Genomic DNA, 23,726 nt, shown 5'->3' on the forward strand with positions numbered 1-23,726 from the left:
CAGTTGAGCATGGGGGGCATATGAAACCCATCGACCCAAAAGAGGATGGGGGCATATAAGTCCGTCAACCCAGCACAACATGGGGATATAAACCCGTCAATCCAACTGAGCAAAGGGCATATAAACCAGTAAACCCAATTGATCATGGGGGCAGGTACACCCGTCCAACCTAAATGATCAAGGGGGTGTAAAACGGGCAACCCAGCGGAACTTAGGGGGGCATATAAACCAGTAAACCCAACTAAGCATGGGGGCATATACATCCGTCAACCCAATTGAGCAATTGAACACACCTCAAAATTCATCGCAGGGTACGTCCGTCAATCAAATCCTGAGAACATCTTAAGCCCGTTAACCCAGCCATGGTAAAAAATACTTCCGTCAATTTAACCATGCGATGGCAGCAACAAGTACCATTTTAAAGTCTTGGTATGACCTGGTCCGGGTTTGATCCCGGGTCTCCCGACTTCAAGACAGGACGCTGTATAACACATTAGGGCCAACGAAGCGGTTTCATTAATCAAATGAGCTCTTGGTGACAACATGATTTATGCAACGTGACCTATATACGAATGATTTAATCGTCAGGCTTCTTTTTTTAACCTACTCCTGCTGGTGAGTGAGGGCTTGTACTTTACTAGTGTTAAGCATATACATGAACAGTGGGAATAAAATCCTGACTGAGGTCGGATTTCAGCGGTAAAACGTTTGACCATTTGCTAACTATTACGCTGCGGGCACTGCTCTGGTTTTACTATGCTGTAGTTTTTATATTGACCCAGACATGACAAAATGATTGCTTATGAATTTTATTGGAAAACTACCGAAAAAGCAGTTATATGTGCAGTAAATAGCAATTATCCCATACAGAAAATCTCTTGCATATTAATTCAGTGCACGAATACAAAGGAAAATATCAGGAAAAGCAATCAAAACGTTTCCGCTGATCTTACTGAATTCGACATTATCACGTGCCCTTGCGTAGTCAAAGTCTTTGACAACAAGCTATCACTGAGGCAAAATCTGTTTAAATATTTATGAACATGAAATAGATAATGCATTTCTATTGTACAAAAACCAAGATTAACCTTTAATAAGCGTCATGCGGTTTCTATGATGTGTATGTAACTTTCCTGATAATGATTTGTCAAACGTAAGTCATGTAAATAATTAAGATATATACATGTACATATACATATATACATGTATTTTGTAAATTCGAGTTATACAACTGATCGCCTTAAAGAAATAACAGACGTATAATCTATTTCAGAGACGCCTCATACCTCTTCAAAAATATTAATATAAAATGGTAATAATGTGCACTGCTTTTCAGACATCTGCATAAAAGCTCAATTTTTTCAGGGCTATTCAGTACGAAATATCGAGATATTCACAACTATTATAGTTGGTCGTCATAGTGCTGCCGTCAAGACTGAAGATAGCTTCCCGTGACATGCCCATGTCTTAATTCCTTTGTGAGGCTGAATATGTTTTTCTCTGCAAGGCAGAGAATAAATGTCGACGTTGGTCGATACACTTATCGATGCTGTTCAGTGAGTCAACATACTGTTTTGAAATTACTCCTCACTGTTCTTGTCAGATATATATTTTGTTTTAAAATTTTGGAGTTGTTACAGTAATATATATGTTTAATTGAAAACAGTATTGGTAACAATATACCGTACATATACCGCTGGTCGTGGGTCTCCGCCAGGCTCTGCCCGGTTTCCACCAACCATAATGATGGCCGCCGTCGTATAGGTGAAATATTCTTGAGTACGGCGTAAAACACCAATCAAATAAATAAATAAATAAATACATATACCGTAGAACACCTGAGAAAACTGGCTGACACATATCACAGTGATTTGCAAACCGGAATCGTGGTACGTGAGAATAAAATTGAGCAGGCAACATTAACCATGTAAAAAATTTCCTGGTTAATTTTTCAGTGGACTAATATTTGAAAATTGTTTCAATTTATATAAAGGTAGTAAAGCTGACATGAGCTAGGCGTCTCCACCCTTAAATCGAATGCATGTAACTGTAAAATTATTGAGCATGCGCGCAAGCTTGGCACTATAACGAGCATTGACATAAAAAAAAAACAGCGCATGGATCGGGGTAAATCCTAGAGATCCAAGTAAGCCATTGAATTTCGCTGAATGCCTAAGCATCAAGTCAGCTTTGATCAACTTGATTCGTTTTATCACGCAAGAATCTAACTATAATTGATGGAATGTGTATGTCTGTCCTTCAATTTTCTGGTCAGCCGTTCATTCGAACGATCTGGTGTCTGCCGGATCCCGAGTCGAGTCATACCATAGGCTTTAAAAATGGAACTTCTTGCTCCATCGCTTGGCGCTCAGAACGGAGGGGTTAGAGCAAGGAAAAATGACTGGTTGGCCCCGTGTCAGTATAATGTGACTGGGTGGGGTGTCATGTCTGGTGTCTTCGGCGTAATACTTCAGTGGCGGCCACACTTTGGCGGCATGGACGCGCCCTGCCACAAGAAGACACGGTATATGTACACACACCTAATGACTCCGCGTATCCACGTGACTGAAAAATTGTTAAGTATGATGCAGAGGTAAAACCCCTAGCATACGGACAAACGTACCTTCAGGGTGTATTGCTAAGGATCCAAGAAAATGTACTGAAAAATTTCCGACAAATTAGACAAATCGATTCGACACTCTAGATTTGTACACAAACCTTAACATCCATTAGATCTCCAAAAAGAGCTCACTGACAGTACTCAAACTCTACATGCATCAGATCAGTTTTTGACAAATATTTCTGATTTAAAGCCGCGTTCACGTTTGTCGTATCAACCTGTCGAAATGGATAAGTGGACGCGTCGTGTGAAATATTCTATTTTCATTCAACTTGTCGAATTTGATGATTCGATTCGACAAATCGCATTAACAAAAAATTTTGTCACCGTGCCCCGCGAAAGAATAGGCCTTTCGATTGTCTACCACACAGACTAATTGCCCAAAATATTCTTTGATATAAAAAGAGCCAGCATATATTGTACCCTTCATCAACCCTGAACCTTCTTATCATTTCGTCACCATTGATGAAGATTTCTGGCATCGTTCAAAGGAAGACATCTCTTCGTCCCTGCTTTCATTGTTTACTTTTCTGTTAGAAAACAGCCGACGGATGAGGTTCTTTGAAAATGTTGACTCTTTCTCCTCAGACTTCGTCTTTTCACTCTCATAAGTGTCGTCAAGGCATTCCGATAAACGCACTTTGCTTGCCTCTATCATCTTCTGCAAGTTTTCGATTTCTTCCTGCAGGGAAAAAAATAGACTGAAATAGTCGTGGCATATATACGGTGGTCTATATAGAAGAGTTTAACATCACAGATCAGATGATCGACGCCTGAGTCTATATGTACTAACGATCGTGACTTAACTTCTAGTACACGAAGATTTTCAAAAACATCAGTGGGATAGCAAAGCAGCAGAATGTAGCGAGCAAATAAACAGGGCCCAGTCGTTTGACAGTGTATTAGCTAATACTAGAATTATGTCATATCTTATATTTAAATTTTTAACCAAACTCGGCAACCAATGCAGTTCTCCAAAGTCAGAGTATATCATTAGGAGTTTTAGTTCATATTTAATGTAATGTTAAACAATTTTTTAAGCTCAGTACAAAATTGAACACTTGGCTTAAAGTTAAACCTGGTATTAAATCTTAAACCAGTTTGAACAACTAGTCCCGGGAGTCATATTTGAACGGACAACATAACTACGTGACATATACATGTTGATACTACATAAAACCAACCATCATTATATCCAGTCTAAATGTCATGCAATGAAGTTCACATCTGTTAAAATATTCCATACTCACCATATACAGTGAAAGAAAAAATAACAGGGTAAAGAAATATGATTTTTTAAATTCATTTCATTGTTCTTTAACGCCATAATGCAGAATTTTTCTCTTATACGATGGCAGTCGGTTTCATGAGTGAAGGAAACCGGAGCGCCCGGGAAAACCACCGACCTTTGGCAAGTTACTGACAAGCTTTCCTACATGTGACGAACAGATATGCACACCATATTGATGCAAACGTTGGAATGTCATACGAGCGTCGTCGACCCGCTTATCTCACCCACGAAAGGGGAGAGCGGGGACGTCTAGAAATTCACTGTCCCAGGGGCGGATTCGAACTGCACCTAGCAAGGCCTAAGGCCTTGAAATCAGCAATATGGGAAAAATACCTGGATGGCTTGTCGGTTGCGAGTCTCAACAGGATAGATGCTCTCTGAGAAAATGTGCATTATATTTTTAATGACCAGTGTAAGGTAGGCCAGGCCGAATAACACCCAGACGAACAATCCGACTTTGTAAATGTGCGCCCACCAGGCGCCGTTCATACCCGGTGTATGAATACCTACAAGAAGATTAAGCACACTGTTATGAGACATGTGCATTTTGCATTTTTTTGGCTTTTATAGAGGTACTTTTTTTTAAATATGCGCATGGGTCACTTTCAATATGTATGTATAATATTGTATAATTTATTATTAAGTGCACGAGATACCCTTTGAACCAAATGACTGTACTCGAGTCAGAGCTGCACTAGTCTCTAGGCTCCCTTCGTGTGTTCGATGTAATAAAGGGCGGTTATATTAAACCGCATTTTGCTGTCATAGGTTATATCCCATACACCAAATTTGGAGTGAGTGAATGCTTGGGGTTTAACGTTTGTACTTAACAATTTTTCAGTCATATAACGACGAAGGAATCCTTAAAGTGCATGTAATGTGCCTCCTTGTTGCAGGGCGGTTTTCCACCGCTCTTTTTCTAGAGCTGTTTCACTGAGACGCCTTACCGAAGGCAAGTAAGCTGTCCCGCCCAAGCCATCATATTGATATGGGTCAACCAGTCGTTGCACTATCCCCTTCATGCTGAACGCCAAGTGAGGAAGTTACAACTTCGTCTTTGAAGGTGGAAGGTGGGCCTCGACCCAGGATTGACCTTGGATCTACCGCCCCCCCCCCATCCCAAGAGGACGCTTTACCAACCGTGCTATCGGGGCTGATAAACGCCAATATCTTATATGATACAGAGAGAGGTGAGGTATTGGGAAAGAAGCGACGTGGAAATGTTTTCTTTCTGTTCGCCCGTGGTCTTAATTCTTTCTTTGTTCACTCAACATACATGTCTGGTGTAATGACGATACCAAAACATGTGAACGATGACCTAACACAAATAACTAGCTACGGTGCACTTCATACATGCTCATACTATAAAAAATGCATTTATCAACGACCATATCGAACGGCCAGCATTATGGTGGGAGGAAACCGGACAGAGACCTAGGAAATCCAAGACCATCCGTAGTTTGCTGGCAGACCTTCCCACATACGCTGTACACTGCAGTAATATGTATTTAATACTATATTAAATAGATCTATGTCATCCCAAAGCGAGATCCATGATCGATATATTCTTCGCTAATTGAGACGGCGAGTCTATAAGATTTTATTGCTTCCCCACATAAAGAACGCTTATCAAATGAAATGGACATTGCGATTTTTCTGTATTCCCCTTGAAGTCTCTCTTTTTCTACAACGCTGATACATATATTATATATATATTGATACATATATATATATATATATATATGGGTATTGATTTTTATGTATGCAAGCGTTGTAGAAAAAGAGAGACTGCAAGGCTAGCAATACCTCGATGTAACATGGAAACGAGGTATAAGCAGTAGTCTCCTACACATCGTAGTAATAAAGCTAGTCAAGTACCTACACCCTTGTTAACTCCCCTATCAATCGGGTCCAGCGTCTGGACTATAATAAAGCTTGTTGCGTAAAACGGATGAAATGCCACAAATACCTTAGTGGGTAAACACCGAGATATTTTCCTGACTGGAGTGTAACACAAACATTTTTGGTTTGATGCTCCACACAGAATCAATAAATAAGTATATGAAATGTTTCCGGTGACAACGGAGCGCATCCGAGTGTGCCATTTACATGTTTTTCTAATTAACACATTTACCGCACATGTAGTTGGCGTCAGAGCAATGTTGTCTGGGCACAGAACTGTATATAACAGTCAGCATGCGACGCCTGTAGCTGTTTAAAGTGAACATAAAGTCTGACACTATATATACATAGAAAAAATTATATCACAGAAAACTATTTAAAAAATTCTATACTGTTTTGAAATGCCGAGAAGATGAAGTTCAGCACTGGGGGGTATGATACTGACGGACAATTCATTCCGAATAGTCATGCTGTAGAACCCCTTAGGAACTTGGCCAATCACTAGCGCTGAAAGCGTTACGAGATAATTGACTGTCACGTCAAGAAACCTATTAGCTCTCGATTGTCACTGTGGCTTCTTATATTGGATAGACAGATATCGCTGCAATAAACTGAATTTTATGTTTAGTTCAAGTGTCAAACGGATGCACTTTGAACCCCACATATATCAGCAGGGAACTGAGAACAGCTGCCCATATGATAATACGTACATATTGTGCAGGAGCCAGCAGTAACTTGCTAGGGTGAGCTGGCCAGATAACCGCCCGGGGACTCACTGCTTGAAGAAAAATATTGAGATTTTACTTTATAATCTCTCAGCAAAGTCAGATTTATTACGAAAATATCTTCTCAAAACCTGAAGCATAGGGGCTGTTATCAATGAGAAGGTCCTGTTATGTTCGCTAAATTCCCTGAAGCTGGTACAGCCAGCTAGACCAATTGCTCATTTTATGATATCATACACTGGGCGCTATCCTTGTCAATGTTGCATTCGCTGCGAATTTACATAACGTCTATGGGAGTCTTATTTTTGTGCCAGTAGATGTGAGTCCCATGCAGTGTTCAATATGCAAAACGTCATCCACTGGACAATATACTTGGCGAATGTCATTGTGTATTCTGTTATTCTGTTGTGTATTACTATATGTTCCACATCCTGCAATCAGAGTACTTTTAAACGGTGACGTATAAGTGACTTCCGATTGGCTTATTGGTTGAGGTATGTTGGCTAATACATGATGTTCGAGCAGTGCAGAATGGCGCCCCGATGCGGGTTAATTGGCTCTAAGCCAGCCAGAATTCACACGACTTCGCCCTGAAGCCATACATGTTGTTGCCGTTGTCGGCTGATGCGAGCCAGTATGGGATTTTGTAGAACTAATACTAACGTGCACGCGTTAAAAAGTAAAGACGATAAGTGATTTGTTCGTTAATGCATGGTTGGACTTTACTTGAGTCAGATTTGAACTAACCACATAACTACGCAATCCTGTAATGCCACTGATGAGTTTAACGCAATACATAAGTAGTGTAACGCCGAAAAAAGACTTCATTGTGACTCAATATTTCGGCATTTTATTTAGCAATCATCAGGAGATGATGATGGCTAAATGATATGCCGAAATAACTTCATTGTGACTCAGTATTTTGGCCAATGTTAAAATATTTAATATTATATCAGGAGATGATGATGGCTAAATAAAATACCGAAATATTGAGTCACAATGAAGTCTTTTTTCGGAGTTACACTACTTGTGTATGACGCAATTACGTGGTAAGTAAATGTTAACAGTACATAAAATCAACCATCATTACATACCCAGTCTTAATGTCATGCAATACAGTTCATTTCCTGTTAAAATATTCCATATTTATATATATAAAGAAGAAATATGATTTTATTTATTCATTTGATTGTTGTCTAACGCCATAATCAAGATTTTTTTCGCTTATACGGCTGTAAATGATTTGTTCATTAATGCATGGTTGGGTATTATTGATTAATCTGACAAAAGTACGAATAAAAATAGCCAATACGATTAAGTTTAATGTGAAACTGCATATAATCAATGTTTTGGGTTCTTGGCCCTAACGTTTGTATATAGGTAGATATCTTGAACATTAAGTCAATTAATAAAATAGAAAGATAGAAAACAACAACAAATACCATATACCAAACTTTATATTTATTTGGTACTGTTTTCGAAATATGCCATCCTGATTGTGTGGGGTACCGGTAGTTTAACTCCGGAGACGTTATTCTGTACCTATACAACAACAGGATCGACTCTGCTGCCATTTTCTCTACCTGGCCAACTTTTTACTGTCTGTAAGAAATATTATCATCTTTAAAAGCTAGACAAGATCAAAAGAATTTTAACTCTTCAGCGAAATATGATGGCGTTGGGCTGAATAATATATAAGACTCATCGGACCAAATATGACGAACAGCCTTAGTGGGATTCTACTTCGCTTTCGAAAGGAACAAGTGTATGGTTGCCATTCCAGACATTGGACAAATATTTTAAAGCTTCTCAATCATAGAGGACCGCAGGAACTTTTGAGATTTGTGGTGGTATGAAAACAATGATCCCAACAAAGAACTGATAGAATGTGTCCCTTAGCCTTTTGGACACTTATGGGATGAGACGAGAGCCAATCTGGAATGGTGGGGTTGGGATCCGAACAGGCTTCAAAGAGTTCGTGGAAAGATATTTCAACCTATAAATGATGGTTTAACTTCCTTTCCCTTTAAAAGGTTGCAAATCTTGTTAAGAGAATACATAAGCGCTCGGGAAGCTGGTAAACTTCAACCGTACAAAACAGCTTGGGACAACACCGAGGTCAAATCTGAATGCTTTATCGCCCAAATCTCTAGAAAGGATTTGGCCATGGCTTAAATGGAATCCGATGGATTACACATTCCTTCCCAAAGAAGGTATCCTCTCCCAACATGTATAAGAAAGGCCTTCCACCTTACATAAGGAGAAGTATGCTTTCAACGTTAGCTTCAACAGCTTCATACCATCTGTAACTATTCAAGGCAAGGTATTCCGGAAAGCTGTAATTTCACTTATTACCTTTGCCCGGTTTCCTCCCATCATGATAATGCTGGCCACCGTCGTGTAAGTTGGTGCGGCCTAAAGTACCAACCAAGTAAATAAATAAATAAACAAATAATTAAATTACATATATTACAGAGTGGGACGAACCGATTCCAAGGGCATGCCGTGGGAACTCTCGAAGTAATATTTGAAAGTCGTCGAAGATCTCTGAACCTTTGCCGATAAATCATTCGGAAAAAACATTCAGATACAAGAAATTCACATTTTTGGTAGCCCGAGAAAAGTCTATTATTTACTTAATACATCAGGCAAGGACTGGAAAAAGCTACTAGGTTTTACATTAGGTAGAGATTATTGATTACAGAGCATGGCCGCACAAATCCCAGATTAGAGCTGACTGCGGCTGTGACGGTCGTGGAGCTGTGAACCCATTTAACAGTATGATGTCGGGAGCAAGCACTCTCCTCTGTGAAGGCGATAAAATTTATCACGAAAACTGGCACGTGGAACGGCCTGCAGAATTCCCGCATGTACTTTCGCGACATCGTAACAACAATCGTTATATGCAGTCTTGTCCATTTCCAAGACGTGGACAGAATTCGTGAATGAAAGATTCTGGACATGAACATAATTACAGGGTTAACTGACTGTTTAATTCCTCCAGAGAAAGGGCAATATAGTGTCAATGCATAAAATACGCCGCCAGAGGCCAGTATATAAAATACGCAGGCAGAGGCCAGTATTTAAAATACGCAGACAGAGGCTAGTATATAAAATACGCAACCAGAGGACAGTATATAAAATACACAGAGGCCAGCATATACAATACTCAAGTAGAGGCCAGGATATCAAAGTGTCACGACCAGGGACAGTGTCGCTAGTATATAAATTAAAATTAACCGCTGTACTAACGGACTGCTCGAGTCTACTTTGTTACACGCCGATGTCTTCGGTAGAACAATTATGAGTGACTATTCATCTCACTACATTTCATAGGCTATTCATCTCACTACATTTCATAGGCTATTCATCTCACTACATTTCACAGACTATTCATCTCACTACATTTCATAGACTATTCATCCCAGTACATAGGGCCAGTATGTGCGCCATTGATCTATTAATCACTCTCCTCTTCTATATACTTGAACAGTACTATACACAGCACAACATATGTACATTTTACACACGACTTCATAGCCAAAACATATACATTCACGTTCATGATACAGAGAAAGGAGTGGAGAGTCCATATACATGTACATTGTTAGGGTTAGTGGTTGAAGGGCCGTCTGTATATCAGGTAATAATTTTGTTTTGTTGCATGCTTTAAAATATGATTCTATACCCATTGTATCCTTAGCTGTGTAATATGGCTTTGGGCGATCAAAGCGAATATACCGGCATAGATGTGTTCACGTATACACAACGCTGGTTTTGAAGTGTTTTTCTGACAAAAAATTCCCGAGGCCTGGTCCCATTGTATTGTTTTGATGTTATTGTATGTTGAATGTGATCGCAACACAGCATTTTGAGTCATTCTAGATCAGTGACGTCTAATACATTGCAGTTAACATCACTGCATTTTTAAAGATAATTCTGCTCAAGCCATGGTGCTAGAAGGTGTGTAATTTGGTACTATTTAAGTATTTTAATGAACAGTTAGAATAAAACCCTAAGTAAGATAAACTGACAAGAGGCCGTATTTCACGCGTAACGTGCGATCATTTGCCAATTATCAGACTCTCGTCGCTGCTCTAGTTTTACTATCTATGCTGTAAGCCTTTTATTATATGACAATGTCTGCCCTCAGTGTTCCAAAGGCCTTAATTATAGTCTTCAGCTCATTTTATCTCCAGTTCATTTCAACTTTTATCCTTAACCTCGGCAATGATGCCTATCGTGGAGACTAATTATAGTCTTCAGCTCATTTTATTTCCTGTTGATTTCAGCTTTCATCCTTAACCTCGGCAATGATACCTATCGCGGAGACTAATTAGTCTCCCAGACTAATTATAGTCTTCAGCTCATTTTATTTCCAGTTGATTTCAGCTTCCATCCTTAACCTTGGTAATGATACCTAAGGTGGATGTATCAACCTACATAAGAGATATAGGATCTCAAAATTTCCCCCGACAGACAGACAGACAGAATGACCGACTCAGAGAGCTGTTTACTCAAAGCTAGAAAAAGCATTAATTACCTGCTATGTAATCTCCAAATCCAATAGTACTCAGTGTTATAAAACAATAGTAGATTCCTTCGACGAAAGTCCATCCCTCCAGTGCCTTGATGACCGCTGCAGGTATGATGAGCATGATAAAGACCCCCAGGGACAAGATCAGGGCGCAGCCGACGAAGCCGTTAGCCCGGGGATGACTACGACAGAAGTTCACTTCACTTATTCTTAGCGAAACTCGGTGTAACTTTGAAGAGACCTCATTCAACAACAACAGTGTGAGCGGGATACCCACCAGAGCGTAGAAAACACAAACGATTTTACCAAAGTGGGATGCCGGAGCGAGATGACCGTAGCCTACAATAATAACATACAAAATTTAAGTAAATTGATCATTTACTCCGATTGTGGAATTGATTGGTATATATTGTACTGATAAAGGTGGAATTGAAATATTTATTGATATAACTGTAAAAATAATTAACCTACGACGGCATATCAGTGTTAATATTGACAGTACTGAAATACATTAGCACGGTTAATTACAAAAAAATTATTTATTTACTTGATTGGTGTTTTACGCCGTACTTAAGAATATTTCACTTATACGACGGCGGCCAGCATTGTGGTGGGAGGAAAACGAGCAGAGCCCGGGGGAAACCCACGACCATCCGCAGGTTACTGACAGACCTTTTAATTTTAATTTAATTCTTTATTTGTTTACTGAGGATATCCCACAACCCATGGGTCACTAGGGGCTCTCCTCAAACTTATATACATCATACATTTATATAATCAAAACTTGATAGTGAAGAATAAAATATTTACAATACACATAGGCATCCAATACTGCACACACTCATATACTTCATTAAGTACCGATTATATAACAGATTTAAGAATGGGTTTCAGTCTTAGCACTTTGTACCTTAAAAGGAGCTTGTTTGAACTACTTGGTGAGTACGATGGATAAATCTTCGAGTATCTTGAATGAATTTGTGCACAGAACAGAATATGGTTTTATTGTCTTCAAGAGATAGGTCATTTGATCCAAAAAGTAAAATATTTGAGATATGTTTTGAGCAATGCGGAAGGAAAATAGATAAGTGAGCATTTGGAGAAATCGTTTTAGTAAACCTGTCGAACATGTGCTTCCTTTGAGTGGCATATGCGGGACATTCAATAAGAAAATGATGAGAATTTTCACATTGTAATTACATTTATGACAAGACTGGTCATCTGAAAGGCCATTGGTAAATAAGTCTGCGTGAAGAGCGCTCAGTCCCATCCGCATCCTACAATGCAGTATCGAGGAAAATGTTACAAAAGAATCGTACAGTACGGAAAACCTTCCCACGAACGGCCGGAGAGGATGCCTGCATGAACTGGACTTGAACTCGCAGCTAGCGCGCTAACCGACTGAGCCACGCAGGACCCCGGATTACAAAAAAACCCACAATACTAGGCCTATAAACAAATTTATACTCCATTCGCTTATTGCCCCTACGTACTGAGAATTGGAGAATCTACAAATTATACTGGCCTGGATTGAACGCCCACCTAGTGTACATTCAGGTTAAATGTCGCACTCTGTTTCCTCTCAGGCCATACTTGGGAAGGTATATCCGCAATCTGCGGATGGTCGTGGGTTTCTGCCGGGCTCTGCCCGGTTGCCTCCCACCATAATGCTGGCTACCGTCATATGTGCAATATTCTTGAGTACGGCTAAAACACTAATCAAATATATAAATAAAATATATAAAGGTCGCACTCCTTACAAAAAAATTAACAGCCTCAGTGATCTGTGTGAAGACAAAGTTCAAGTACACATTCACTCCATTAAACATTACCGAGTGAAACGCGCGGATAAGATTAAACATGTAGGCATATTCATGTCAAACGAAAACCTCAGACTTTCTTATGTTGTATTGGGCTTCATCATGTATGCGTTGAAATCTAGCACTCATTTGAACAGTGACAATGAATTTCAGTTTTCATGTATACCTGTGGCCCTTTCTGTGGTTCAGCACATTGGGGTTTCAGCACCAACATTCCCTTCACGTCAGTGACAAACAAAAGCCGCAGATATTTTTACAGGTTGTTTTCTGACTTGATCCAACCTAATCATGCGGTTTGGTCTATATGTGCAATCAACCTACCAATCAATCAATCAGTCAATGAAATAAGCGTTTGATGAATTTCAGTTTCCGTGTAGACAGGTTTGTCACTGTATGTCATATATAAAGAAGAAATCCTGTAATACAAACATGATGTAAGTTGTGAACATGATACAACCAAGCCATGCGGTCGGTTCATCTGAATGCAGATCTGACCTCCTCGGACCATTCCCTTGCTATCCCGGAGTAAAGACTCTTTGTTACCTCTCTCAAAATATTAATCTGTTAATTTTAACAGAAAATCTGCTGTCTGAGTGATCTTAGAATGTATTGTGCTATGACAAGCAGGTTATTCTGTTAGATATAATACACATACTCTATTAATTTAACATAAGGATTCTGTTAAACTAACAGAATATGACAGAATATTATGTCATAATAACAGAATACGTTCTAGCATCACTCAGACAACAGACATCCTGTTAAAATGAACAGATTAATTTTTTGAGTGTACATGCAGCTATGGCGACAGAGATTAATTGATCGGATTTACCAACAGGGACTTATGTACTATGTGTTTGTAAAGTGTGCTGTGTACACATATATGCATGTACCAGCGCCTGTGCAATTCATGAACCACGGGTACCGTCTCACAAATTGTATGGACGCCTGTAACGTTACACTACGTTACAAACGTGCCCCAGAGGCCGATTTCTCGAAGGGTCATTAGCGATGTTTTCCCTATGGGATGGAACTACACATGTACGATTGCAACGCGAGATATACGTACGTTACTATGCATGGCAGCCATTGTTGTGGTTGTCATGTAAGTTACCAGTGACTCGTTGTTAATGTGCTTATGTTTTAACAGAGTTAGTCGGGCCCTAGAGTGGATTCTTTCACAGTCTTGAGCAGGGAACTTTCCCGTCTCTCCCTTGGTGGACTTGGTGACAATATTTAATTTACTAACGATGACCATTCGACGGTGCTCGGACAATGTGTTCGGATCCGTTTAGTTGGCCTTAATTGGAATTCGTTGTTTCCCTATATACATACATGGATAATAGTTCTACTGTCATGGGTTATTTGCATAAATTATGTTTTTGGCGTCGCCCAGTCACTTACATATTAACCACTGCCCAATATAGTTGAAATCTCGATATGTTTATCTATTTCTTTGATATGTAGTTTAGAGTATTTCACTTATACGATGGCGGCCAATGGTGGGAGGGAAGCGGGCAGAGTAAGAGGGAACCGAAGACCATCCGCAGAGGAAGCCAGCCGGAGCTGGGCTTGAACTCACAATGACCTTATTTGAGAGGCTCCAGTGTCCCTAGTAATAATAAGTGGTCGGCAATTTTCGTGTGGCCGTGTACTTAATCTAAAGTTCGTGCATATCTGTAAGTCACACATAGGAAAGGTTAAGTCGGTGGGTTAATTTAGGCAATCGATCCACTAATAACAAAAACCGCCATCGTATAGGTGAAAAATTCTGGAAGGTGGCGTTGAACAACAATAAAATAAATAAATAAATAACTTTAGGTGCAGGTAACTCCGATAACTACAATTGGGGCCTCATGGTACATAGTGACAGGTAACTCGACCACAGTAAGTTCATATTATATTACTGATCAATTTACAAAGAGAAATCATAAAGTACAACTCAGAAATATTTATGTATTTTAACTTTTTAGATTGGAGTTTTACGCCCTTCCCAAAAATATTTCACTTAAACGACGGCGACTACCATTATGGTGGGAGGAAACCCGGCAGAACCCGGTGAAAACCCCAGCAGGTTGCTGCGTACGACTGGAGACCAAGACAGCGTGAGCTGGACTACGAATCACAGCAATGTTATTGGTGAGAGGCTCCTGGGTTATGCATTGTGCTGCGATGACACGCAAACCACTAAACCAAGGAGGCCACCAATTCAGGAAAAGCAGAAAGTTTCAGTACACGGAACGGCAACTAGATCTGCAAGATTTTCGATAAACTGTCACCGAAACAGAAAATTCAAGACGACAGATAACCCACATGAATCGAACACATCACATCGGTGGAGTTTGTCAGTAGTACAATACATAATTGTGCCGTGTTTGAAACAATTGCAAATCATATTATATAACCCATGCAAAATCATAAGCGCTTTATAATTTGTATCTTTAAAGAATCTCTTGTCAATTTTACATATATGACTATAGAGTCGTACGCGGGAAGGTCTGACAGGGACCTGATGTGGATGGTCGCGGGTTTCCAAGTGGTTCTGCCCAGCTTTCTTCACCGTAATGCTGGCCGTTGTCATATAAGTGAAATATTCTTGAGTACACATTAAAAGAACAAATAAATATATCGGGATTTCAATACCAAATAAATAAATAAATAAATAAATAAATAAATATCATGTATATAGAGTAAGGGGTGCTTTTGCCTATCCTCTGGAGGAGATTAAAACATTGTAGGAATTGCAATAAATAATGGAACTTAGGGACATGTATTATATAGAGATTTGATTTGATTTGATTGGTGTTTTACGCCGTACTCAAGAATATTTCACTTATACGACGACGGCCAGCATTATGCTGGGTGGAAACCGGGCACAGCCCGGGGGAAACCCACGACAATCCGCAGGTTGCTGCCAGACCTTCCCACTTACGGCCGGAGAGGAAGGCAGCATGAGCTGGACTTGAACTCACAGCGACCGCATTGGTGAGAGACTCCTGGGTCATTACGCTGCGCTAGCGCGCTAACCGACTGAGCCAAGGGGGTCCCGTATTATATAGAGATAACATATAGCTATGAGAAATTATTTATGACATGTAGACATACCTATGGTTGTGAGGACAGTGACGACAAAAGACATGGAACCTGTGTAATCCCACACGGAACTGTCATTGTGCAGCATTCTGATCATTATGTCACAGTGACTTGAAGCGTGCTCCAGTAATCCATGTAAAGCGGATTCATTTACCAGTGGATTGTCATCTGAAAAAGATAAAGGGAATTTGACACTGTCAAATCATGTCTGGAATACGTTTCACGCAGGGAGGTACATAATGTCTCCATATCTCCTCAATGGGTGGAGGAAGCCTAAGAGATATACCATACAAACCTTTTGATACGGAACCGAATTCGAAGCTGAGCGAGAGCTGGATTCGAACACGCGACCTCATTTGCCAACAGTTGTCGTTTGCCCTACAGAAGTTCTTTAATTAGACCACGGAACCAGCGGATCATACCAAAGAATGGTACTTGTTGCTGCCTCGCTTAGCGCTCAGCACTGAGAGGTTAGAGCAAGGAAACATGACTGGTTGAACAGGTTTATTTGAGATGTTTTGTTTCCTTGCTCTAACCTCTCAGCACTGAGAGGTTAGAGCAAGGAAACATGACTGGTTGAACAGGTTTATTTGAGTTGTGTTTTACGCCATACTCAAGAATATTTCACTTATACGACGGCGGCCAGCATTATGCTGGGAGGAAACCAGGCACAGCCCTGGGGAAACCCACGACCATCCGCAGTTTGCTGTCAGACCTTCTCACTTACGGCAGGAGAGGAAGCCAGCATGAGCTGGACTTGAACTGACAGCGACCGCATTGGTGAAAGACTCCTGGGTCATTTCGCTGCGCTAGCGCGCTAACCTACTGTGTTGGTGTCAGTATAATGTGTCTGGGTGGGGTGTTATGTCCGGAGTCTTCGGCATGATACTTCAGTGGCGACAGCACTTTGGCTGCACGGCTCCCACAAGAATATATAGTATATGTACGCACACATAATGCCCCCTCTTCGTCAGATGACTGAACAATTAAATACCCCAAGCATACATACACACATGTACATACATACATACACTGGCACGTGTCAAGGAATTAGCAGGAACTTTAAGCACGTGCATTATTTGCTCCCACCGCATTTGTCCCGTTTGCTTTTGTGACATTAAACATATACACAAAAACAAAACAAAATAAGACAATCCGCATAAATACCCTTGTGGGCCTATATTATAGTGTACGACATACGTGAATTCTTCATTTTTTCTTCACACGGGTTCAGGTGGAAACTGTGTTCGTCTATTTGTCTGTGTGTCCGCTGGTTGATCTGCTGGTCGAGCGGTGAAACTTTTAAGTGAGTGAGTGAGTACTTAGGGTTTAACGTCGTGCGATTTTTCAGTCATATGACGACGAAAGAATCCTTAGAGTGCATGTACTTGCAATATGCCTCCTTGTTGCAGGACGGATATCCACCGCTCTTTTATCTAGTGCTGCTTCAATGAGACGACTTACCGAAGGCAAGTAGGCCGCGCCACCCGAGTCATCATACTATCCCCTTAATGCTGAACGTCAAGCGAGGAAGCTACAACTTCCTCTTTTAAGATGGTTTAGGTGTGACCCGACCCAGGATTAGCCCTGGATCTACCGTCCCCGAAGCGAGCTGAACCACTGGGGCCCGTCAAACCTTTAACTTGGGCAAATCACTTAACCAGACGCCTGCGTGCAAAATAACTTCGGCTTTTGCCGGGATGTCTGCGAAAATTTGCTGCGAAATTTATTTATTTATTTATTTGATTGGTGTTTTACGCCGTACTCAAACATATTTCACTTATACATGCGTCAGACCCCAGGGGAAACCCACAATCGTCCGCCGGTTATTGGCAGAACTTCCCACGTGCGGCCGAATACGGCGAAAACTGCCATCATTATTATCGAGTAGGAGACTGGGACTCGAACCAGCGTTCTCACGGATATGAACTCCCAAACGCACGGTTTGATCTTCGTTGTACGTGCCTCAGGCCAAACATTCAGGGGAATCTCCGTGGCTTGTGGTGGGCGTGCTAGCGCAACGCAATGACCCGGGAGCCTCTCTCACCGACGCGATTGCTGTGAGATCAAGACCAATTGATGCTGGCTTCCTCTCCTGTCGCAACCAGCATATGAGTGAAATATTTTTGTGTAGGCCTACGACATATAAAACCCTATTGAAATGAATAAAGCATTTCAACACGGTTTACATGTACATGTATTTTTTTGTTTGATTGATGTTTTGTGCAGTGCACCAAAGATATCAGATTTACATGATGAAAGGATCAGGATGTTTAAACATTACATGATTCCGTCGGTTGGGAAGGTATAGTCGTCAATTATCGCCTTAAACATCACACAGTGAGAGTTATTTTGAGCAACACCTGTCGGTTTACTTTGCAATGAATTGACGCTTTCAGAGTATAGGAAACCCGAGTAATCTAGCTGGTGTTTGGCATTCGCACGAGGGAGGGGTATATACATATGTTGTTGCAGTTTGAACATGGAACTACAGGACCCGGGTAAATCCCAAGGCCGTGTACAATCGTTGTATATTGTCTTCAGATGTATATCCAATACTTTACTATAAATTACGATAGCACCTGGCTAAATTAACAACGCAATTGGCTGCAAATTTACAGTTGGGGGAAAGAGTCAGGAAAATGCATGTAGACCGAACTGCCAGCAAATGTGTCTGTAAAGATATACAATTTTATTACGCGGTATATGTACACACATAAGCCAGTCGGCAAAGCATGATGGGAAGAGATAATAATGGTTATATAAAGGGGTAAAGCCTGTGGCACTAATAGTCCACCTGCAGAATCCAGATTTATACCGGTATGCAAGCTTCCATATGAAAGATGTTTTACTTATATAGCCGATGTATTTGCCACAAAAAGAAGTTCATACGAACATCCGGCATTGCCAAGGCAATATAACGAAATGTTTCTACCTCATCACAAAACAGCATCATAAAGTTTGTGCCATTTTGCTTGTAACAAATATAGAATATTTACACACTGTAGAATGAACGGTATACGCAAATATTTGGGTAAACGTTTGTGTATGTGTATGTATGCTTGGGCCTCTTACGTCGTACTTAACAATTTTCAGTCTTATGACGGCGATTGTAAACGTAAACAAATACATGGACACAAACATATACGCCACCGTGCTTATGTATTATAACATACAAGTTCAAGTACAGAAAAGGAAAACAAAAGATATTTATGGATGGAAATGGTTTTTCATAGCACTCAATTGCAGAAATAAAGCTTTTTTTAAAGCAGCATTGAGCCAGTGTTCATGGAGGTTATTGAATTCATAATGAAATCATAATATCGACAATATACCTCTCTCATCAAACATAAAATTACTAAAGCAACTCGCTGGGCGTTCGTGGCCGAGGAGGTTAGACTGCCAGCATGGTGCAATGACCCAGGAACCTCTGTACCAATGTAGTCGCGGTAGGTTCAAGTTCAGCTCATGCTGACTTCCTCTCCAGACGTACGTGGGAAGTTCTGCCAGCAACCTGCGGATGGGCGTGGGTTTCCTCCGGGCGCTGTCCGGTTTCCTCCCACCATAATATTGAAATATTCTGGAGTACGGCATTAAACACCAATCAAATAAATAAACAGATATAGCGACATTTTATCCTCGAACCTTGATCTATTTATTTTTTAAGTGTTCATCGTCGTGCTCAAGACTTTTACACGTATATGCATGACAGCTTGGACAAACTTGTGGCCAGGCCAGGGGCAAAATTCCTATCAGTTTTCATATATACATATTTTACCGTATTAACGTCATACAATCACATATAAAAGTCAATATAAGGAAAGTCTTGACGTATATCCTATATAGAATGTCTCATCATAACCTTTTCGTGTACACAGAGTAGTTACATTTGGTGACAAAACATTTCCAGAATGTCTCACCATCATCTTTTCATGTAGATATAGAGTAGTTATATTTGGTGACAAACACACCCAGAATGTCTCATCACAATCTTTCCTTGTGGCATAGAGTAGTTACATTTGGTGACAAACACACCCAGAATGTCTCATCACAATCTTTCGTTGTGGAATAGAGTAGTTACATTTGGTGACAAACACACCCAGAATGTCTCATCACAATCTTTTCTTGTGGCATAGAGTAGTTACATTTGGTGACAACACACCCAGAATGTCTCATCACAATCTTTTCTTGTGGCATAGAGTAGTTACATTTGGTGACAAACACACCCAGAATGTCTCATCACAATCTTTTCTTGCGGCATAGAGTAGTTACATTTGGTGACAAACACACCCAGAATGTCTCATCACAATCTTTTCTTGTGGCATAGAGTAGTTACATTTGGTGACAACACACCCAGAATGCCTCATAATAATCTTTCTTTGTGGCATAGAGTAGTTACATTTGGTGACAAACACACCCAGAATGTCTCACCGTACTCTCTTCGTGTACACATAGAGTAGTTACATTTGGAGACAAACACACCCAGAATGTCTCATCACAATCTTTCCTTGTGGAATAGAGTAGTTACATTTGGTGACAAACACACCCAGAATGTCTCATCACAATCTTTTCTTGTGGCATAGAGTAGTTACATTTGGAGACAAACACACCCAGAATGTCTCATCACAATCTTTCCTTGTGGAATAGAGTAGTTACATTTGGTGACAAACACACCCAGAATGTCTCATCATAATCTTTCGTTGTGGAATAGAGTAGTTACATTTGGTGACAAACACACCCAGAATGTCTCATCATAATCTTGTCGTGTAGACATAGAGTAGTTACATTTGGTGACAAACACACCCAGAATGTCTCATCACAATCTTTTCTTGTGGCATAGAGTAGTTACATTTGGTGACAACACACCCAGAATGCCTCATAATAATCTTTCTTTGTGGCATAGAGTAGTTACATTTGGTGACAAACACACCCAGAATGTCTCACCGTACTATCTTCGTGTACACATAGAGTAGTTACATTTGGAGACAAATACACCCAGAATGTCTCATCACAATCTTTCGTTGTGGAATAGAGTAGTTACATTTGGTGACAAACACACCCAGAATGTCTCATCATAATCTTTCGTTGTGGAATAGAGTAGTTACATTTGGTGACAAACACACCCAGAATGTCTCATCATAATCTTGTCGTGTAGACATAGAGTAGTTACATTTGGTGACAAACACACGCAGAACGCCTCACCATAAACTTTCGGTGTGGGCATAGAGTAGTTACATTTTCAAGAGGAAAGCAAATCCAGAATTTCTCACCATAAACTTTTCGTGTAGACATGAGTGCTGACATTTAGACTGACACACACATCCAGAATGTCTCCCAACAGAGGTTTGGGAAGAAATGGTAAAAACGTTCACCCAAAGTTTTCTGTAGACATGAGGTGTGACATTTTGGGCTGAGAAGCACACCCAGAATGTTTCGCCATCAACATTTTGGAAAAAAATTTACAATAACATAGGCCTAAATATTTCCTGTAGACATGAGGTGTGACATTTTGGACTGACAAGCCACACAGAATGTTTTACCATAATGAGTTTTGGAATGAAACACCAATAACACCCGTCAAAAATTTATTGGAGACATTGAGCAGTGATATTTCCATGTGACAAGCACGCGTACAATGTCTCATAAAGGTTTTGGAACAAACGGCAATAAAATCTACCCGAAGTTTTCACGAGTGATGAGTAGCGACATTTTGGGCTGACAAACCACCAATAATTATAGCGTTTGGAAACAGAGTGATACAGCAATAAACTTCAGTCCCACAAATAAGTAATGTATATGTATGATTGCGTAATTAACAATTTTTTCAGTGCTATTACGACAAATAGTCATTGGGTGGGTTCGTGAAAGAATAACGAAAGTGTAAGTGGGCCTATACACGTGATGATTGTGCAGCTGCTATAGCACGAATGACATATATATGCTATCGGAAACGGATTCCAACCACTACGTTTTAACATTTTGTAAAATACTCCAAAAATACAATAACTCACCCATAAATTTGTTCATTTCGTCTTCCAAAAAGTTTTTCATTTCAGTTTCCTTCTCAGCTTCGAGACCTCGAAATATAGCCGCTCCTATGAGAATGTATCCAAACACTATAGCAAACAACACCCATAGATATTTGTTGTGCATGGTTATTAGCTCAGGGTGTCGAATCCATGACGGCTGGTGTGAAAAATGTCAGGAAGGCTGGTATCCAGCGAGAGATCTATATATCTTTTGGCAAGCCGTGTTATAGCTTGCAGGGCGGATGGGAAGGTTTCCTGGTACAGTCCTGCATGGCTTGTGGATTGAAACATACGGGTCGCGTCATACATTTATGCATATGGTACTATGCAGGCCTACACAGTAAGGGCCTTCTCATGTAGCGACAAAACTATATGTATGTTTCAGGCTCCGTTATATCACGTGCAGGCGTATCGACGGTTTCACTAAGCATGACTATTACACATGCGTATTATCTTCCTTCCATGTATAACTAAATATACACTAGTAAACAAGACTGTATTCACATTGTAAATAATAGGTCTTCACATATAAAGTATTAGAGCCGTTTGTGAATGCTTAACGTATATATAAATATGTACTGCTGTACTGATAAATTCTTAGAAATTAGGCCTACATGCCCCACAAGAATTATACAACGATGCAGATATGGCTGTTTTCTTTCCCCACGTAATAAATACTCCACAGAACAGTTGATGGCTAAAGGACACCGCCGTCCTTCATGAAGTAAGTCACAAATCTCCAGACATAAGGACGCGGCCTAACTCGCGAGAGGTGGATTATAACACGTGACTTAATTCATGAACAGTGGTTTATGCCAAAAACGTGCTCCAGCAGCAATGAAGAGGAAATAATCGTTATATGGATCCATTCGACATATAAAACTTGACCTGTAACCAGTTATGAATTGTACTTTGTTTGGAATACGTTGATCTGTGCAAATATATTTGCATTGTGACTTGTATTGTTATAATACTATCACTCAGACGGTAAAAGCATTGGCTGGCTTCGACTATCAGGCACTTAACCACTGAGGTCGCGAGTTCGAATCCAGCTCTCACACCTTCTGCCTGCGAAGGGAGACGGTTTGCGTTGGTTTCTTCCACCAATAAAAACCTGACTGACCCTTTGTACCACTGTCTTTTTGTAGTGGGCGCGGTTCCACGTATTCCGCGGGAGCACGAGGGTCGCCCAGGACGCACTTTTAACAAAAAGCGACCCCGATCTTTGCGTGTTGCGGTTGTTCTGCGGGACATGAAGGTTGCGATTGTGTTAAAGGTCGCAGCCTAGATAGCCGCTATCAGCCACCATAGCAAAAGCCACGTGCACTTTGTTTTAGTATCGAATGAATGATTATGGCATAACGTCATGTCAGCAAATGTTTCAGGTATATCCTGGTTATGTATGAATAGTGCACCCGCTGGTCTTACTGACACACAGCTTCGTCATTCCACTGTTGCCATTATACATGTAATATATCGAGAAATGTAATATATCATAAATAATTATATACCCACGTAATTATGCATCGCCCGTCGAACTATTACGAACTAGCGAATGGAGACATTTGCCACGCACATCAAGGATATTGGGGCCTACATACTTATACCAATCCTCAGCTGATGTTGGTCGAGGGCTTAATTAGCATTAGACGAGAAGCACAGTAATGCTACCCTCAAATATTAATGTAAATTTTAACAGAAAGTTTGTT

The 23,726-nt window shown here is 40.4% G+C and overlaps 1 protein-coding gene across 1 annotated transcript; it reads right to left on the reverse strand.

Moving 5' to 3' along the window:
• Positions 1-561: 561 nt before the first annotated feature.
• LOC135468775 (potassium channel subfamily K member 16-like) lies at positions 562-22,190 on the reverse strand. The gene is made up of 5 exons (XM_064747195.1): positions 22,000-22,190; positions 16,001-16,156; positions 11,082-11,414; positions 4,245-4,417; positions 562-3,302 (listed from the first exon to the last, which is right to left on the reverse strand). Exons 1-5 carry the CDS (start codon positions 22,139-22,141, stop codon positions 3,069-3,071), a joined length of 1,038 nt encoding a protein of 345 aa, XP_064603265.1. The 5' UTR covers positions 22,142-22,190; the 3' UTR covers positions 562-3,068.
• Positions 22,191-23,726: the final 1,536 nt, after the last annotated feature.

This window comes from Liolophura sinensis, chromosome 6 (genome assembly GCF_032854445.1).
Source record: "Liolophura sinensis isolate JHLJ2023 chromosome 6, CUHK_Ljap_v2, whole genome shotgun sequence".
Classification (NCBI taxonomy): Eukaryota; Metazoa; Mollusca; class Polyplacophora; order Chitonida; family Chitonidae; genus Liolophura; species Liolophura sinensis.